The following is a 20,628-nucleotide window of genomic DNA, read 5'->3' as shown; positions in this document are numbered from 1 at the left end:
AGTATATTAGAGGGACAGCTCCGGTTGGACGGTTTGGAGACAAAGCAAGAGAGGCAAGATGGAGATGGTTTGGACATGTGTAGAGGAGAGATGCTGGGTATATTTGGAGAAGGATGCTGAATATGGAGCTGCCAGGGAAGAGGAAAAGAAGAAGGGCAAAGAGGAGGTTTATGGATGTGATGAGGGAGGACATGCAGGTGGCTGGTATGACAGAGGAAGATGCAGAGGACAGGAAGAAATGGAAACAGATGATCCACTGTGGTGACCCCTAACGGGAGCAGCTGAATGTAGTAGTAGTAGTAGTATGTGTGTGTGTGTGTGTGTGTGTGTGTGTGTGTGTGTGTGTGTGTGTGTGTGTGTGTGTGTGTGTGTGTGTGTGTGTGTGTGTATATATATATATTACTAATGTATGTCTTTCATTCTGGCCTCATAAGCAAAGGCCTCTTGAATTCTCGCCCTATCAAAAACGGCCTTATGAGTACCTTGGATTCCTCCCCCCTTTTATTTTCTCCCCAATTGTATTCGGCCAATTACCTCCCTCTTCCAAGCTGTCCCGGTCGCTGCTCCACCGCCTCTGCCGATTCAGGGAGGGCTTCAGACTGCCACATGCCTCCTCCGATACATGTGGAGTCACCAGCCGCTTCTTTTCACCTGACAGTGAGGAGTTTCGCCAGGGGGATGTAGCGCGTGGGAGGATCACGCTATTCCCCCCAGTGCCCCCCCCCCCACAAAAAAAACAAGCACTCCAACCGACCAGAGGAGGCACCAGTGCAGCAACCAGGACACACACCCACATCCAGCATCCCACGCGCAGACACGGCCAATTGTGTCTGTAGGGACGCCCGACCAAGCCGGAGGTAACATGGAGATTCGATCCGGCGATCTCCGTGTTGGTTCGCAACGGAATAGACCGCTATGTTCCCCGGACGCCCCGTCAGTTGGATGTCTACTGGTTGAATTTTTGGATGTAGTTATAATGTGGAGACGAATAGATAGTGATGCTGTAACATTCAAGCAATGTTATATACACACACACACACACACACACACACACACACTACAGCCCATCCTAACATGACGTGATGCAAACAAGCTTTAATCCGTCCTATTTGACAGCGAACTGGGCAAGCGACGTGTTACTAGTGTAACCAGTTATTTTTTTGTCCGGTGCGGGATTTGACACGGGGTGTACTGCACCACAAGGCGACATCACTAACCGCTCGGCTAAAGGGTCAGACCCGTTAGCTAGGGACTAAGGTGTCTTATTAGTAGTTTACACTAGGTTGAGAACTCGCTTGCTTCGACTCTTATCTAAGCAAGGTTTCACTTGACTTCCAATGGAAATGACAGGGAAGACAAAGTTAATGCTCACTCTGTAAGATGACTGGTTCCCGTTTTTGTGAACCTGCGACACAATCGGATCCTGTCTGGACACTTTGACGGGTGAAATCGCCAGGCATTTGCTCGCTGGCGTTAGAAACTGGTGTTGGCTGCGGTAGCTACATACAAACAACACGAAAGCTTGTGTCACTAGCCAGTTAGCTGACACATATGTACTACTAAACTACTAACTACTAAAAATACTCTCTGGCCGAGCACCAGGGGGTCGACTCGGCCCCTTTGGTCGAGCAGTTACTGATGTTGCCTCATGGTACAGTACAACCCTGGTTCGAATCCTGTAGCAGGCGGCTATATGCTTGGTTACGTTGGTGTTAGCGGCGGGATCCGGAAGTGTCTGGAAGCGTGCAGATCAGGGGCGATTCTAGGATCAGAGCTTTAGGGGTGCTGAGCACCCAGAGTGCTGGCCGGCCAGGCAAGATAAATTTGGGGGGGTGGATCAAACCATTTTCGAAGCATGGGGGGGTGCTGTATTTTTGTTGTTAAAATATTACGTTTAAACCATATACTGGATATGGTTTTGACATTTCTTCAGCTTATTAAACATGGACATACAGTAAAAAATAAAATTTCTCTTCAATTTTAGGGGTGCTGGGGTTCAATTTAGGGGTGCTGCAGCACCCCCAAAAATGGGCTAGAAACGCCTATGGTGCAGATCATCATAAGTCTCCTCGGAGCGCGGGAATAAAGAAGCGCGAGGGCATGCTTCTGGGAGAGGGTGCCTACTGTAAACTACTAAAAAGACTCACCGGCCCATCGGCCACGTGGTCGGCCCCTTTGGTCGAGCGGTTAGCGAAGGTCACCTCGTAGTACTGCCCTGGTTCGAATCCCGCAGCAGGCGGAAATATGCTCGGTAACACAGACTCTCTGAAATTATGCCAATTTACTATTCACTAACATCCTGCAACCCTCAGCTGGAAGATTTATCAACTTCCAGATTATATTCTTGGTCCAATTCTGCCATGTTTTTAAAATTGTTAGCTACCTACTGTTAACACTGTGCAAACCCATGTGGATGTGTTTTCATTTCACCTGTCAATCAAATTTTGAATGGGCAGGTCTTATCACTTTGGACGTGCCCACTGTTCAAACTGAGTTTTTGGGACTTCCGTGAAAACTGGATGTATTAAACGTGTTTATTTTAATGAATTGTTCTGGAAATTTAGCAAAAAGTAGATGATTTGCATCAGTGTTTAGCAGGATTTATTATATTTTAAGCTGCTAGACAAGACTTTTAAATGTGTTCTCGTTTATTTTGGCCTCGATGCAACGTCCCGTGTTCAACCCAGGGCTCTCATTGCATGTATTATACTCTAATAATAATAATCATGAATTACATTTATATAGCACTTTATCTAGACACTCAAAATGCTTCACATTGAAGGGGGATAACTCACTTCAACCACCACCAGTGTAGCACCACCTGGGTGATGCACGGCAGCCATTTTGCACCAGAACTCTCAACACACATCAGCTTGAGGTGGAGAGGGAGGAATCACTGAGCCAATTACACGGGGGGATGATTAGGTGGCCAGATGGAGAAAGCCAGGTTGGGAATTTTGCCAGGGCACCGGGGACTCCCTACTCTTTGTGATAAGTGCCATGGGATCTTTAATGACCATAGTGAGTCAGGACCTCGGTTTAACATCTCACCCGAAGGATGGACGAGACGTTAAAACCGTTAAACTCTCTACTCCTTTCTTTCAGTCATGCTCTTCTTTCCTATCCAATAAAGGCAAAATCATGAATTAGTATGTGAGCTGCAAAAGTGCATGCGAACATATCAGAATGAGCTGAATTCGTCATCACTCTAGAGCTTCTACTTTCTGTGTCAAGATGGGGGGGGGAGTCTTTCACCATATTTTTTCATTGCACATGGCAGTCTTGCTGTGCTCCACTGTTATCACATCAGACACGTGTACCTGGTTCTTAAAGGCAGGCTGGACGGGGATCTGCAGGCTGTCTGTGACGCCCTCGCCGTTCTCCCTCACGTAGTAGACCAGCATGCGGCTGAGGGGAGCCATGACATGGCTGACGGGGATGCGCAGATACGACACACAGATCTCCATCTCTGCCAGGGGGGAGGAACCTCCGACACCTGGTACAGGAAAGGGAATAGGAAGTTGGGACACTTTCTCATCGACAAACTGTGTTGCTTCCCAGTGTTAAAAAATTGTGATGTGGAGGACATCCCATCCAAGCCATCGTGGCAGATAACCAACAGGACATCCTCAGGGAGGAAACAGCTCACTGGGTACCTCTTTGTTGAATAGCAGATGCTCGATGGAAATAATGCCGGTGAGTACACCACACTTCAAATGTGTTTGAGTGCGGCACTGCTTTGCACAAAGTTCACACAAAGTTTTACGTTCAAATGCTCGGCGCTCGGTGCCGTGGACATACTAAGCTCTCGGCGCTGTCTGCAAAGCACAACAAAGCATTCTTTCTTTGAGAAATGACCAAGACTAGCAGACACTGCTGTAAAGACAGGGTCCTGGATAACATGTTGATTAAGACTGAAAAGAACCTCTCTCTTCTTTTCTCTTAAGGATGCAGTCTCTCTACGCATGACTTTAAAACTAAGTAGTTATGATAGGCCACAAATTCTTGAATACAAAGAATCTCTCTTCCCTGCTGTCAACTGGACCGGGCTTTTCCCATACTTTCTCCTGTAATCTTAAGCCAATTTAGAAAATACAGACGGCAAAGTTGACGGCAAAACCACCGATGCCAAATTAAGCTTTGAATGTAACTGACCAGAAGCGGAGGGAGGAACGTGGGTGGTGTGGATGTTCTTGTCAAAGGTGACAGCTGCCCGCCTGCCACGGTACGAGGCCGTGAGGTTGGCCGGCTGCTGACCCGACAGAACAATGTTCCCCCTGGACGCCACCTCGTAGTGCAGGGTGAAGTTACAGGGACAGGTGGACTTTAGAGCAATCTCTGCCTCCTGGCCGACCTTCAGGTCACACACACACACGCACGCACGCACGCACGCACGCACGCACGCACGCACGCACGCACACACACACACACACACACACACACACACACACACACACACACACAGGGGCAAAACCAAATATACTGTCAGATATTGTCAAACGTTCCAAGTGATCCTTCAGCTTCATCAGAAAGGCAAAGAGTCATTCACTTTTTTTCTTTTTTTTTTTTGGATTTTCCCCCCTTTTTCTCCCCAATTGTATCCTGCCAATTGCTCCCTCTTCCAAGCCGTCCCAGTCGCTGCTTCACCCCCCTCTGCCAATCCGGGGAGGGCTGCAGACTACCACATGCCTCCTCTGATACATGTGGGGTCGCCAACCACTTCTTTTCACCTGACAGTGAGGAGTTTCACCAGGGGGATGTAGTACGTGAGAGGCTCACGCTATTCCCCCCCAAACAGGCACCCCATCTGAGCAGAGGAGGCGCTAGTGCAGCAGACCAGGACACATACCCACATCTGGCTTTCCACCCGCAAACATGGCCAGTTGTGTCTGTAGGAGGCGTCTAGGTAGCGTAGAAGTCTGTTCCAATCAGTCTATTCTCATGCGCTACGTCCACCCGGTGGACGTAGCGCATGAGAGAATCAGGCTATTCCCCCCAGTTCCCCCTCCCCCCCGGACAGGTGCCCCGACCGACCAGAGGAGGCACTAGTGCAGCGACCAGGACACACCCACATCTGGCTTCCCACCAACAGACACGGCCAATTGTGTCTGTAGGAACGCCCGACCAAGCCGGAGGTAACACGAGGATTCGAACTGGCGATCCTCATGTTGGTAGGCAACGGTATAGACCGCCACACTACCCGGACGCCCTATCATTCACATTTTATGGCATTTGGAAATTGTCCTAGATGAGGTTTGACCTGGAATCACGCCACATTTCAGTTCAGCCAGGTCAACACATATTTCTAAAAATGTATATTTTATTGGACTTAAATGGCCATATGATTTTTAGATTTACCAGTTGACACACCTATTCACTACATCTGGAGTTCACCATATGTACCAAAAACACAGAACACGAACGCCACATACAGTACACAGCAGATCCACGCAGCTGGCACGAGGCTTAGAAGCAGGTAAGAAAGAGTAAAATTAGAGGCATCAACATGCAGCATAGGCTACTACTTCTCCGATTAAACATCCCATCTTTTTTTCTCAATTTGTGACTGCTATATGGCGAAAAAGTGGTTAGTTGTCAGCTAGTTTCCTGACTCAACTTGCTCCCCTCTACCTCAAAAAATGATCACAGATGAATTCTTAAGGCAGCCACTTAACATCTAACGGCTTCAGCGGTGCCACCTCCAAACCTCGTTTGTACCGAGCAGCTCCCGACCGCAAATTTGTGCGAATGTACTACTGTGAGACCAGGTGATGTTGAAAGTAGAAGACCTTTGCTACGTATTTAGGCCCTACAGAAGGCCATGTTTACCTTGAGTGGAGCGCTTGGGCTCTGGATCTGGATGTGACACTTGCTGGGAGAGTACCAGCTACTGATGGACAGATAGCTTGGAAGGTACTGGTCTCCGACTGGCTTGCCGTCAATGGATGTCACCTTGGTCTACACCATGCAAAACAAAAAAACTAATATCAACAAGTTTGCAAAGAATTCATTCAAAATCATCCTATTCCTTCACCCCCCCCCTTTTTTTCTCTCGAATTGTATCTGGCCAATTACCCCACTCTTCCGAGCCGTCCCGGTCGCTGCTCCACCCCCTCTGGGGAGGGCTGCAGACTACCACATGCCTCCGATACATGTGGAGTCACCAGCCGCTTCTTTTCACCTGACAGTGAGGAGTTCCACTGGGGGGACGTAGCGCATGGGAGGATCACGCCATTCTCCCCAGTTCCCCCTTGCCCCTGAACAGGTGCGCGGCCAACCAGAGGAGGCGCTAGTGCAGCGACCAGGACACACACCCACACCCAGCTTCACATCCACAGACACGGCCAATTGTGTCTGTAGGATGCCCGACCAAGCCAGAGGTAGCACGGGGATTCGATCCGGTGATCCCCATGTTGGTAGGTAACGCAATAGACCGCCACCCTACCCGGACACCCGATATCCTATTGCGTCATAACCTGTTGAAAATAAAAATGTACAGAATATTCTTTAATCACAATCATTCACACAAAAATATAAGTCACACACACACACACACACACACACACACACACACAGGCAGCCTCTCCGGGGCAGCAGAGCAACTGACCTCTAGCCAGACATACTGGGCAGCGGTGGGGATGGAGGGAATCTCAAACACAGCCTGTCCATCTTTGGAGGTAAGCTCGCTGGTGTACACATTGTCCTTGGGGGTCAGCTCTGCCTTAACCCGCACCCTCACCCCATCAGCCGGACTCCCATCTGGATAGGTCACCTCAATCTGGAGGGGCGACAGTTGATTTCTCTTAACTACTCCATGATTACGATACTCAAAACTTACTGATCATATTCTTCATTTGTAGTCTTTCAAACTGCTCTTCAGAACAATGAAAACGCTTTGCTGTTCACCTACAACAATGCCTGATTCTACCTGTCAAATCTGTCAATTCTCCCAAATCTACCAGCATTTCGATGGCTGGTGGCTCGATTTTATTCTATTTTTTTAATTCAAACAACAAATTTACAACAATAAGGCAAACATTACAATCGAAAACATTTCATCCTCTAGAAAACACTGAGCAGACACCACAAGAGGTGTAAAACATGTACACAGACCATACAAAAAAGGCATAAAATAAATCAATTAAGCAGAATAAAACATAAAATAACCATGAATAAATCAATTAAGCAGAATAAAACATAAAATAACCATAAATAAATCAAGTAAGCAGAATAAAATGTAAAATAACAATAAGATAACTAAATCGTAAATAATGATGGACTAAGAGATTGTTAGTCTTTAAAATACCACATTGGTCAGATCTTTTTCTAGTAATCTATAGAGCTCTTTGGCACATTTTGATTTCATTCATTTCAGAGACTTTATAATATAGAGTTGAGTTTCATTCTAGTAGCACATGAAGATGGGTGGGGTCTTAATATATTTAGCCTGATGAATGAAAAAAATTGGCTAAAATAAGTAAAACATTGATCAGCAGGTCCAATCTTTTATCTTCTAATAACACACCAAAAATAATACTATTACGATCCATAATATGCATTGTTGTGGTTTTTTCTACTTAACCAGTCCATAAATTGTTTCCAGAACAATTGGGTATGAGGGCAAGAAACAAAGAGATGCTCTGTTGTTTCAACATCACCATTACACAAAACACACTCATTATTCTCAAAGCCACATCTTAATCTTAACAATTCACTGGAAGGATAAAAATATTCATTATTTTGTAGTGAATTTCTTTTGTTTTGGGTGGAAGTGGGTATTTGAAGAATTTGGTTCTCAAGTTGGATGCTGTTGGTTGGTCAAAAATGTTTAAAATATAATTTCTATAAGACTGAGCAGGGTATAAATCGTTTGTTAGAACAGACCGAGTGAATTTGTTTGAACACCTTTCATCAAGAAAATGAATTCCATTTAAAATATTTACATGACTGGAGGCTTGTACAATCTAGCCGGGCTGGCTATCAACTAAACATGGAAGATGTTGTTGGAAATGTTTATCACTCCCTGTGTTGTGTGTCAGCACCGCTGTCTCACCTTCCCTTTGTAAGGCAGCCCGGGTTTGAACTGCTTGCGCGTGTCCCTGGAGTACTTGATGTCAATGAGCTGCTTGTTGACGGGTGTGGAGTCGTCAAACGTGGTTTGCCTGCTTCCATCCACGCTGGTCACAGACGCCCACATGCTCACCGTGCCCCTGAAGTGATCGGCCATGTCAGCGGGCATCATGTCCTTCACACACAAGCTGAAGGTTGCGGAGCCTTTTATCTGAGAACAGTGAAGGGCAGCTCTGGTGTAACTGCACAGCAAACGTGTGAGTTTGGGTGCAAAAATCTACTACTACTACTACTACTACTACTACTACTACTACTTTCAGCTGCTCCCGTTAGGGGTCACCACAGCGGATCATCCATTTCCATCTCTTCCTGTCCTCTGCATCTTCCTCTGTCATACCAGCCACCTGCATGTCCTCCCTCATCACATCCATAAACCTCCTCTTTGGCCTTCCTCTTTTCCTCTTCCCTGGCAGCTCCATATTCAGCATCCTTCTCCCAATATACCCAGCATCTCTCCTCCACACATGTCAAAACATCTCAATCTTGCCTCTCTTGCTTTGTCTCCAAACCGTCCAACCTGAGCTGTCCCTCTAATATACTCGTTCCTAATCCTGTCCTTCTTCATCACTACCAATGAAAATCTTATCATCTTCAACTCTGCCACCTCCAGCTCCACCTCCTGTCTTTTCATCAGTGCCACTGTCTCCAAACCATACAACATAGCTGGTCTCACAACCATCTTGTAAACCTTCCCTTTAACTCTTTCTGGTACCCTTCTGTCACAAATCACTCCTGACACTCTTCTCCACCCACTCCACCCTGCCTGCACTCTCTTCTTCACCTCTCTTCTGCACTCCCAATACTTTCGATGATAAACCCCAAGTATTTAAACTCATACGCCTTCATCACCTCTACTCCTTGCATCCTCACCATTCCCCTGTCCTCCCTCTCATTCACGCATATGTATTCTGTCTTGCTCCTACTGACTTTCATTCCTCTTCTGTCCATTGCATACCTCCACCCCTCTAGGCTCTCCTCAACCGTCACCCTACTCTTACTACAGAACACAATGTCATCCGCAAACATCTGAATAAAGATGGCAAAAATCATCAACTCCATTTAGAAAGCCTCTTGAAGTGTTGCAGGATCACAAATCATAGTTTCTTATTTTAGCATTTTCTGACTTGGATTACAATCTCATTTTTGACGAACAACATGTCTTCAAAGATACGCTGTTCTGATGACCAAGTTTCCACACAAAGTGCAGTGCTCCATATGAGGTTCTCTACACCCAACAGGTGCTGAACGAACTCACCTCCATGCTTTTGACCACGGGATGGCCCATCTCGTGGCGGTAGTAGCCCACTCCATTCACCGTCATATTTACTGTCAGCTTCCCCGTCACTGGCTTCCCAAAGGTGTACCTGAAACACACCAGCTCAGAGTCAAGTCCGAGTCAACTTTATTTCCACTGCACCCCCCCTTTTTTTTGTTGTTGTTGTCCCAATTGTATCCGGTCAAGCAACCCACTCTTCCGAGCCATCCCCGTTGCTGCTCCACCCCCTCTGCCGATCTGGGGAGGGCTGCAGACGACCACATGTCTGCTCCGATGCATGTGGAGTCACCAGAGGGACGTAGCACGTGGTAGGATCACGCTATTCCCCCCATTTCCCCCTCCCCCCTGAACAAGCACCCCGACCGAACAGAGGAGGCGCTAGTGCAGCGACCAGGACATATACCCACATCCGGCTTCCCACCCACAGACATGGCCAATTGCGTCTGTAGGGACGCCCGACCAAGCCGGAGGTAACACGGAGATTCGAACCGGCGATCCCTGTGTTGGTAGGCAATGGAATAGACCGCTACACTACCCAGACGCCCTTCCATTGCACTTCTGTTCCAAAGCCTTTTACAAAACAGGACGTGGGAAAGAAAAAAAATCATGGTAGAAGCACAAATAAGTAAGAGATAATCCATGACAAGGTGAGTTAAAGGGTTTTAACATACGATGTGGAGGCAACGAACCATCCGACGTGTATATACCATGGACACTAACCAAAAATTAAGATAAAAGCATTCACATATCTTTTGTTGAATATATTGGACTCAGAATTAAAGTGTTATGAAGCCAAGTTAGCTGCCGAGATAACTTTGAATGTAATGTTAATGTTTTTATTTGTTTTATTTTTCTACCAATGCTCTTGATCCACCCTGCTTTTATATATAGTAAATAAAAATCTCTGTTCTATTTTATTTCATAGGCACTAAGTACTTCCTTTAGTTCAGCTCTTCATATTTTTTATCTTCTCTGTATTATTTTTTTGCTTTATATTCTGGCTATTGTGTATATTTTTGACATTGTGTGCTTTTGGATTGTGTGAGCTGTAATGATGCTTTACTTTCCCCTCAGGATCAATCGATTTATCTATTTATCTATCCATCCATCTTGGCTTGCTACTGAATCAGTGTGTTGCTATGGTTACAAAGTAACTTTGTGTCCAGTGTGTGAATGTCACAGTGATTTAACTGGAGCCAGACTGTGTGTGTATGTGTATGTGTGTGTGTGTGTGTGTTAAACGGTCTGAACCAACACCTTCCAGCCCATCTGAAACCAGTGTTCTCCATAACCACGGCATAAAAGTAATAAAAATTACAAATAAACAAAAAGAAAAAAGAAAACATCAGACACAGCTATCGATCTATCGACGCGTACACCTGAACATGGAGGAATGCAATGGTAAAGAGAGAGAGAGTGTGTAACACATAAACATGCACCATGGAAAAATGCAAAGATCTGCTGAAAGGACAAACATGTATAAAATACCAGATACAAAGAGCTAGTAAGTGATATACTCACACACACACACACACACACACACACACACACACACACACACACACACACACACACACACACACACACACACACACACACACACACACACACACACACACACACCGGAGTGTCTACGTTGTCGTAGTGGACCTACCTGGCTCGGACAGTGGCCAGTTCACAGGAGTTGAGCTCTCGGATATAATGTGGTGGCTCAATAACCAGCTCGAACTTGGGCATCACTGTTTGTGTGCAGGAGAGAGAGAATATCAATGGGGTGAACAACTCCACCATCTTGGTGATGTCATTTCATCCTTCCGTCTGCTGCCCGACACTTTGCTCATAATGTCCGCGGCACATGACTTCTGTTTTTTGCCCCTTCTTCCTCCCCAATTGTACCCAGCAAATTACCCCACTCTTCGGAGCTGTCCTGCTTGCTGCTCCCTCCCCTCTGCTGATCCGGGGAGGGCTGCAGACTACCACATGCCTCGTCCGATACATGTGGAGTCGCCCGCTGCCTCTTTTCACCTGACAGTGAGGAGTTTCACCAGGGGGGACGTAGCGCGTGGGAAGATCACCCTATTCACACCAGTTCCCCCTCCCCACGAACAGGCGCCCCGACCGAACAGAGGAGGCGCTAGTGCAGCAACCAGGACACATATCCACATCCGGCTTCCCAACCGCAGACACGGCCAATTGTGTCTGTAGGGACGCCCAACCAAGCCGGAGGTAACACGGGAATTCGAACCGCCGATCCCCGTGTTGGTAGGCAACGGAATAGACCGCTAAGCTACCCGGACGCAGCGGCACATGACTTTAACCTTACTCTGCACCTACTGCGCTTGGTTATGGATGACAGTTTAGGCTAAATGGCAATTATATATATATATATATATATATATATATATATATATATATATATATATATCTCAGAAAAAAACACGCAACAATAATACAACAAAAATAGTAAAAGAACATAAATTACACAAAATCCTCCCTGATACAAAGTTTTGTAAAATGCCTTAAATGTAAATCTGTCATAACACACGTAGGTCCACAATAAGCCTTGATGCACAATGCTATCATTTTTCCGATGAAAGGAGGAAAGGTTCAGTTTCTTCCATTTTGACTATCTGTCATGTCCCGGTCCTCACCATACGTCTGCACTTCAAAGGACTTGTTGTAGGTGTGGCCCTGCATCTCCACGAAGATGAACCACTCTCCGAACACCGGCTGGTCCGACAGAGGGAAACTCATGTTGACGACCCCTGTGGAGAGACTGTGTGAATCTTCGCTGCATCACCATGAACACCTCTGGGGCTGCTCGACCATGTGGCTAACACAGTTGGGCTTACCACAACAGACAGACTTCAGGGCTTTCCACTGGACCATCCTGGACCCTCTTGGATCCTGCAGGATTAAATACGCACATCAGAAAACCATATTTGGATCAAACATATGGGACTATTAAATCTTTTTACTCTTTTTTTGACTTTGATATACTTTAATGATCCCCGTAGGGAAATACCTCTCCGCATTTAACCCATCTTAGCTGTGTAGCTAGGAGCAGTGGGAAGCCACCGTGAGCACCCAGGGACCAACTCCAGTTCGTCTTGCCATGCCTCAGTGAGGGACACAGACAGCAGTATTAACCCTAACATGCATGTCTTCCCCCCCCCACCCTCTTCTCCCAATTGTACCTGGCCAATTACCCCTCTCGTCTGAGCTGTCACAGTCTCTGCTCCACCCCCTCTGCCGATCCGGGGAGGGCTGCAGACTACCACGTGCCTCCTTCGATACATGTGGAGTCACCAGCCGCTTCTTTTCACCTGACAGTGAGGGGTTTCACCAGGGGGATGTAGCGCGTGGGAGGATCACGCTATTGCCCCCTGTACCCCCTCCCCCCTGAACGGGCACCCCGACCGACCAGAGGAGGCGCTAGTGCAGCAACCAGGACACATACCCACATCCGGCTTCTCACCCGCAGACACGGCCAATTGTGTCTGTAGGGATGCCCGACCAAGCCAGAGGTAACACGGGGATTCGAACCGGTGTTGGTAAGCAACGGAATAGACCGCCACTCCACCTGGATGCCATGCGTGTCTTTTTGATGGTGGGGGGGGGAGCACCCAGAGAAAATCCACTGCAGACACGGGGAGAACATGCAAACTCCACACAGAGAACGACCTAGGATGACCTTAAGGTTGGACAACCCCAGAGTTCGAACCCAGGACCTTCTTGCTGTGAAGCAACAGCGCTAACCGTTGTGCCACCGTGCTGCCCAAATGTATTATTCAATATATTTGGAGTGCTAAGAGCTCCGCATTGAGATTCCATAGATCCAACTGTGTCCCACCTGACCACCTGACGCCATAGGACCCGGCTGATGTCTCAGAACAGCGTCAAAATACTTCTATAACTTTCACTCTGGTGATCAAACAGGTGATGGTCTATATATACTTATTGTTGGCCATAAGTTAGGCACCGGTTTCAGAGAGTAACTCATAGCCTGCTATACCAACACCCCCCCACACACACATACACCTTAAAAACGATTTATGATGAGAGAGACAAGAGATACAATGAGCGAGTGAGGAGGGGATGGAGAGGGAGAGAAAAAGTGGGAGGAGATAGGAAAAGAGCGATGGGGAGAGAAGAAAAAAAAGAGGAAAAGGAGGGAGCAGAGGGTTGTTTCTTGTTGTTTATCCTCGTACTATTCCAGGGGGTGCACCCTGTTATCAAGGTGAGCTGCCCTAAACTGCTGCCCTGTAATCTGCCACCGGGCTGGAAGCTAAACGTGCCGGTGCCCCCTTCCGACACGGCTCGCCCCACCCTAGGTGGTCCCGCCAGGCCCCACTCACCACAACATACGCCTCGATCTGCAAAGACAAAAAAAAAAGAAGAAAGGAAGAAAGGAAGGGAGAGAGGAGGTGGAGAACAAGTCAAGGACGGCAAATATTAAACAAAATTTGAAAAAAAAAACTACAAGCCACAGGGGAACTTATCCCTCTCCTTTAATTCTTCCCACTCCTCCTCCCATGTCTAACAATCATTCATCTGTGAAAGTTAGCACTGCCTTTTGCCAGCAGCGGACCTTCAAAGCCGTGGACATCAATAAAGTGTCTGTCTACAACGTTGCACGATGTATTTAGACCCGTTGCAGACATTCCAGCTGCAGACTGGCTGCAGCCGAGCCTCTGGAAAGAGGCACACTGTACATTTCTATGTGCTCTACGGACTTCCTCCTCTTATTCCCACCCAGAAAAATAGCCTTGGGAATGTGGCTTCACGCTAAATACTGTGAAATCCGTCATATGGTTTAAGTGCTTGTATGATTCGAAAAAATGTAAACAAAATATTGGATAGATGTGTGGATGCTGGGGGAAATCCTAATCATGTTGCAAGAATAAAGTGAAGGGAAAATGATTAGCCCAGCCTGCGCTCTGTTCTTGCCACTATTTAAAGACATGTATTTAGGTTGTCGTGTGTGCAGGAACCATTCTTGTTTGCTATGGCTGATTATTAACATTAGCTGCAAGTTATTTGTGCTGAAGCTGTGAAGTTTGACTTTTGCCAGAAATGACAAAAAAGTTCTCGCTACCTTGTCATTGACGGGCCTGAGGTCAGGGGTCACTGTGTACACGTTAATGAGCACTGCAGGCAGAAAGAAAGAGCACACAATGAGGATTTAAAACACACCGAGTCGACACCCTTTCAACATCAAAACAGTCATCAAAGGGGGTAATAGAATGGTGCTTCGATTACCCCCTTTGTTTTTCCTTTGTAAATAGTGCAACTAGTTTTTCAAAACCTAGTCTGAAAACAGGAGGCGAGGGTTGTCTTATTAATTGCCCCCCCCCCCCGTCATAAGTAGAATAAACCAGACCAAATTCATTTTAGTGGTTGATGTAGAACATGCCAACCAGCATGGCATCACTGCACATCTACCAAATTTAACTGTCACAGCACTTTTTTCATGGTGCTCACGAATATAAGCCAACACACACACACACACAGAGTGAGTTTCATGTGACCAGCCTCGAAAAATCCCACGCCATGCAAGGACTGTTACACTAGAACGACCAAAACGGTCATTTTGACAATTTTGGATTTTCAAAGTTTAATAACTTGGTGAAAAATAAAGCTACAGACCTGCCGCTCCCTGGATGCTCCTAAAATTGCATATATTTGCATTAACATGAGTTTTAGATCCATCCATCCATTATCCAAACCGCTTATCCTGTTCTCACGGTCGCGGAAAATTACCGTTCCCGCCCGATTTCGAACCGAGGACCTTTCACGTGTTAGGCGAACGTGATAGCCACTACACTAGATCAAAAAAGGCTATGATAAGATCTGTCTAAAACGACCACGAGCGGTCAAAATGACGGCGCGTCATCGTGCGCGTGTGCTGGTCGCGTCATTTCCTTCGCGAAGTTCATTGCTCTGTCCTTACCAACAGAATAATAATAATAATAATAATAATAATAATAATAATAATAATAATAACTGCTCTGTCCTAGAAACACGCTAGCGTTCTCCAGTGCAGAGTAATGCCTCTTTTCCACTACAAGGTACCGGCTAAACTCGACTCGACTCGCCTCTGTGTCGTTTTCCATTATCGTAACAGAACTTCCTCAGTGTAGCTGGATTTTCGGCGCTCCATTTTTTTTTTCAATTTCAAAATGTACTTTTAAGATAACTATAAATGCAACTTGATTGAGTGATTGCTAACTCCGCTTCGACCGCTTCGGTATTAAAAAATGCCGGGCGATATCCCATGCGCGCATTGATGACGCAGTGACGCGTTTGTTTTGGTACCCGCGCCAGTTTTTTTTTTCTCTTGTGGAATCTGACAAAGGCGGTACCAGAAAAGTGGTAAATTACCAAAATGCTGGTACTTTACAGTAATTGAAAACGAAAAGAGGGCGACTCGAGTCGAGTCGAAATGAGCCGGTACCGTGTCGAGGAAAAGGGGCATAATAGTCTAAACTTAATTTGTGATTATTGCCAACATGTCTGGTTACAGACGCCGTTACAGACGCACCATGACTACCACCGAGGCGCTGCAGTATTTACAGGCGTTGGACAGCGGCCATTTTAAATTGTTTGAAAAATAGTACTGTTACGTGCATGGATAAGTAGACACACTGGCCGCTGGCCGGCGGGTCTAACCCTTTGGTCGAGCGGTTAGCGATGTCTCCCGCGGTGCGAGCGATACGGATTCGCTTCCCGGCCGCGGCAGTTCCTGTGGTTGCCTCCCGAATTCGCTACATTGATGTCAGAAGTGGGATGGGGAGGCCGTAAGGCCATCGGAAGCGTATGCGCCCAGAGGCGTGAAGGAGCTGATATGCTTAAGCGCGGGGACGCGCTTCCCAAAGGAGGGGGGTAATGTAACGTGCATGGATAACTCGACACGCTGGCTAGTGGGTCTGACCATTTAGTCGAGCGGTTAGCGATGTCTCTCGCGGAGCGGGCGATACGGGTTCGCTTCCCGGCCGCAGCAGTTCCTATGGTTGCCTCCCGAATCGCTACAGCATTAAAGTTGCTCAATTGTTAATTTTGGTGTCAGATGTTACTTAACAGACATAACATATGTAATGCATTAATATCTCAATTGGGTATTTATCTTGACAGAATATAGAGTTTAAAAACCGGCCGCCCATGGTCGTTTTAGGTAGGAGTGAAATCCCGGTCGTTCTAGTGTTAACACGATTCCTTATAACTCCATCCAACAGGTAGGTGTATACAGTGTGTTATGTATGTAATGACCTTTATGTTTAGGTTTGTAGACTGGTTTGTCGGTCTGGATGAAGACAGCCGTGCCCTTGCTTTCCACTGTGACTGTGGTGTAGTTGTGGAAGATGTAGCCCCCCTCAGTCAGCTGGCGGTTCCCCCACACCTTCAGATGGGCCTGACCCCTCAGCCCGGGGGGCACCTGTGGCATGAAACACAAAGTACTATCTCAGACACCACAGGACATCTTGATTCTTTCCTTGACTGACTCAGATTAAAGTAAATGGGAGCAAAATGTCAGCAAACAGGGCCAAATACTACGTTTTCCCTCTAGTGATTTTTTTCTAGATGAGTTGAAGTGGGTTTTAAAAAAACCAAAAGCTCCCCCGTAGTCAAAAACACCATCCAATGGAGTGTCCGGATAGCATAGCGGTTCCGTTGCCTACCGACACGGGGCTCGCCGGTTCGAATCCCTATGTTACTTCCGGCTTGGTCTGGCGTCCCTACAGACACAAGTGGCCGTGTTTTCGGGTGGGCAGCCGGATGTGGGTATGTGTCACTGAAATAGCGCCTCCTCTGGTCAGTCGGGGCGCCTGTTTGGGGGGAGGGTGAACTGGGGGGAATAGCGTGATCCTTCCACGCGCTAAGTCCCCCTGGTGAAACTCCTCACTGTCGGGTGAAAAGAAGCGGCTGGCGACTCCACATGTTTCAGAGGAAGCATGTAGTAGTCTGCAGCCCTCCCCGGATCGGCAGAGGGGGTGGAGGAGAGACCGGGACGACTGGGAAAAGTGGGGTAATTGGCCAGATACAATTGGGGAGAAAAAGTGGGAACCCCCCCCCCAAAAGAAAAAACACCATCCAAGTTATTTGCAGAATGGACAAACCTATTAACCATCAGATACAGGCCAGCAGAATCTGGTGAAGCTGCACTAATGCACTTTTAGGGAAACCAAGGACAGAACACAGAAACGGACACAACAAATTAAAGGCTGAAAGGGAAGATGCCAAGCTATGACATGGCAAGCCAGATCTGGCTCCGTTTCATGAGAATGAGGGTGGAGATTGAAGGCGGGGGTGGGAGGGAGAGAAAGGAAGGAATTGAGCCGTGCGCTCTAGATTGATCTATTCCAGCCTTTGGGGGCGGCGGTCCATACAGGCACGTCAACAGCTGTTACACATTACGTTGGGGCTGTTACCTTCTTCCCAATGAATGTGCAGACACAGATGTTGCATTACAAATAATGTTATTGTTGATTTGCATCTTGCCTGTGGAATGCGCACAAACGAACGGGGAGGGGAGGGGGTGTTGGGGCAGGAGGAGGGTTTGGGGGTCTCTCACTACTGTGCAGCTGTCGCTGTTAAACATCATCATGCACTTGAACATCCCTGGAGACCAGCTTGTCTATAGCACATTTGAGTGAAAACCATTGAGAACCACATGTGAACAGCAGAGTGTGAGGCTCACCTTCAGTTTGATGCTGCCTTTGTCTGAAATAGAACACAGAGACAAAAAAAATATAATTTTTTTTGTTTTGTTTTCGTCACAGAGCCTTACTATTTATTCATTCAACCTGATCTGGGTTTTTTTTGTTTTAGCTTCTACTGGGGCTCAACTGTTTTCAAAAGATATCCTCTATTAATAACACATTTATTTGGATATAACAAACCATTACTATCCACCAGCTATATCTATCTATTATTGACTCAGGAGTGCCTCCGGGCCGTGAGCCTGGTAGGACTGGAGTAGTTCATCTAGAGGTGGGGTGGGAATGCAGCTGCAACCTGTCTCAATGCCACTTCCAGGCGGGGCCAGCCCCATCCATCAGTGGGACTGTCAAACAAAACACACACGTGTGTATACACTGCAGGACTACTGGGATGGACTGGGCTGATGCCTCCAGTTGAAGATGACATCCATGAAGAATCCTGACTACTCCAGAAGCACACACACCGCAGCAGACAGGGCAGAGGTCAAATGGGCTCACATTGTGCAGGGTGTGTGTGTGTGGGGGGGGGGTCTGCCTGTCTGATATTAATATTTTGTTATACATTTTTTTATACATTTACATCCTTGATAGCTCACCAAAACTTCAAACTTCAACTTGTTCTGCACACTTCTGGCTCACCCAACCACTTGCATGCCAGGCTATCATGCGTCCAGTCTTTAAAAATGACCCATTTTATGTCCCCGCAGCTAATCTAAAGTGCCAGATGATTACTGCAGGGCAAGTTCTCACCGAGCACGGTGCCATGGCCGTGGGCCATCGTCTCTCCCTTCATGGACAGCTGCACCTGGACACGTGTCTCCACCTTGACGTTGAAGATGGTAACGCTCACGCTCTCCTCCACACCCGCCCGAAGTACCGAGGGCGCGGTGACCAGGTAACCCCTTGAATGACCAACCGAGAGGAGGAGGATGATGAAAGATGGAAGAATAACAATGACAGAGGGTACAGGGTGAAGAGAGAGACAGAAAGGAATGGAGCTCTACCCGAGGAGGAAACACCAAGGGCGGTCTGACAGGAAGTGGAAGCGGGGCAGGCTAAGCTAACTGCTAGCCCATGCAGAACGGCAGTTCCGATACCACCGAGGGCGGTCTGGCGGCGGCCTCGCCTGGCCTTGACTGTGTTTTTAGTGTCGTTGTGTAGAGTGCGGGGAGGTGTGTCGAAGGTGTCTGGCTGGGAGAGCTGGCGTTGGATCGGCTGAGGGAGCCTGGTCTGCTGCGTCCTGTGGGCCGACGGACCACGGCCCTGACCGGAGCTGCGCCCGAACAGCTAACACCGAGGGCGGTCTGACAGGACGCGGAAGCGTGGCAGACTAAGCTAACTGCTAGCCCATGCAGACCGGAAGTTCCGACAGTCATCCTGGCGTTCGCTCTCTTGGACAGTCTTTTTTTCCCACATGTTGGATATATGTTTTTTTTATAGTTTTTTGTGTTTGGATATATGTGTTTTTGTCTTTGTGTTGCACTGCTGTCAGCTGGCGGAAACGACATTTCGTTCCATTTCATGTACGCATGTGCGTGAAATGAAATGGCAAATAAAGTGTTTCTGATTCTGATCCTTGAATGGAAGTTGAATGTGGGGATTAGGGATGAGGGAAGAAAAAGAAGGACGAGACAGAAGTAAATATACTGTATGGTGTGTGCATGTACATTGTGTAACGTGCATGAATAAGTCGACACGCTGGCCGCTGGCTGCCGGGCCTGACCCTTTAGTCTAACGGTTAGCGATGTCTCCTGCGGTGCGGGCGATACGGGTTCGCTTCCCGGCCGCGGCAGTTCCTGTGTGTTGCGTTGTTCCCCGAATTCGCTACAATTGCTTATTCATAGATTCCCTGCATTATTCTGTTTACCAGCAGCACGCTAGCAGTAAAACCAAATCATCAGTAGCAGTTGTAAGTGAAGGCTAAAATAATATGCAAATGAGTTTAAAATCGTACACCTTTAAGGCGGGATGGGTAGGCTGTACTCACATCTCTCAATCACACACAGACACACACGTGTTGTGTATGGATTAGTGCAGCGGGGTCAGGTTTAACTGCGAGGTTCCCAGAGACCTGGTACCTGTTGGCCAGTGAGATTTATGCTCTAGAGCGTTGCTCTGTGGGTGGTCTGGCACCTCTGACAGAACCTGCGGTCTGTCCTGCACGCAGTCACACCGACATTTCACCGAGGGAATGCGGCGGTCACCGAACAAAGGTCATTCTACTGCACATAAAGCTTCTGAAAACAAGACCAAGTCACAGTCTACCTTGGCTCGAGAGGGCAATGTCAAAGGGCTCCGATGTCATCCTTGGCTGTCTCCCAAGCGGAGAGCCAGCGGGACTGATGCTCTTTCGTGACGGTGCTGCGTTGGTCACTGAATAGAGCCTTATGCTAAGAATGCCATCAGGTTTTCTTCTTTATGCAACCCGTCTGCCTCTGCTAAAGAATGCTTAGTGCTGGGCAATGTGGAAAATGATAACCAATGGGAATTCAACACGATATC

The 20,628-nt window shown here is 47.4% G+C and overlaps 1 protein-coding gene across 1 annotated transcript in view; it reads right to left on the bottom strand.

Moving 5' to 3' along the window:
• cpamd8 (C3 and PZP like alpha-2-macroglobulin domain containing 8) overlaps positions 1-20,628 on the bottom strand; it is a 119,625-nt gene that overhangs the window by 96,942 nt on the left and 2,055 nt on the right. Inside the window, exons 2-15 of the mRNA XM_056276951.1 lie at positions 18,877-19,028; positions 18,105-18,127; positions 16,676-16,841; positions 14,505-14,557; positions 13,765-13,782; positions 12,259-12,313; positions 12,058-12,171; positions 11,061-11,145; positions 9,386-9,494; positions 8,054-8,281; positions 6,608-6,778; positions 5,830-5,958; positions 4,156-4,354; positions 3,321-3,487 (exon numbers count right to left, since the gene is read on the bottom strand). Coding sequence (XP_056132926.1) covers positions 3,321-3,487; positions 4,156-4,354; positions 5,830-5,958; positions 6,608-6,778; positions 8,054-8,281; positions 9,386-9,494; positions 11,061-11,145; positions 12,058-12,171; positions 12,259-12,313; positions 13,765-13,782; positions 14,505-14,557; positions 16,676-16,841; positions 18,105-18,127; positions 18,877-19,028 — 1,669 coding nt within the window. The remainder of the gene's footprint in view (positions 1-3,320; positions 3,488-4,155; positions 4,355-5,829; positions 5,959-6,607; positions 6,779-8,053; positions 8,282-9,385; positions 9,495-11,060; positions 11,146-12,057; positions 12,172-12,258; positions 12,314-13,764; positions 13,783-14,504; positions 14,558-16,675; positions 16,842-18,104; positions 18,128-18,876; positions 19,029-20,628) is intronic.

Source organism: Lampris incognitus, chromosome 3, assembly GCF_029633865.1.
Source record: "Lampris incognitus isolate fLamInc1 chromosome 3, fLamInc1.hap2, whole genome shotgun sequence".
In the NCBI taxonomy this organism is placed as follows: Eukaryota; Metazoa; Chordata; class Actinopteri; order Lampriformes; family Lampridae; genus Lampris; species Lampris incognitus.
The sequence above is the reverse complement of the archived record's forward strand: the minus strand, read 5'-3'. Positions and strand labels throughout refer to the sequence as shown.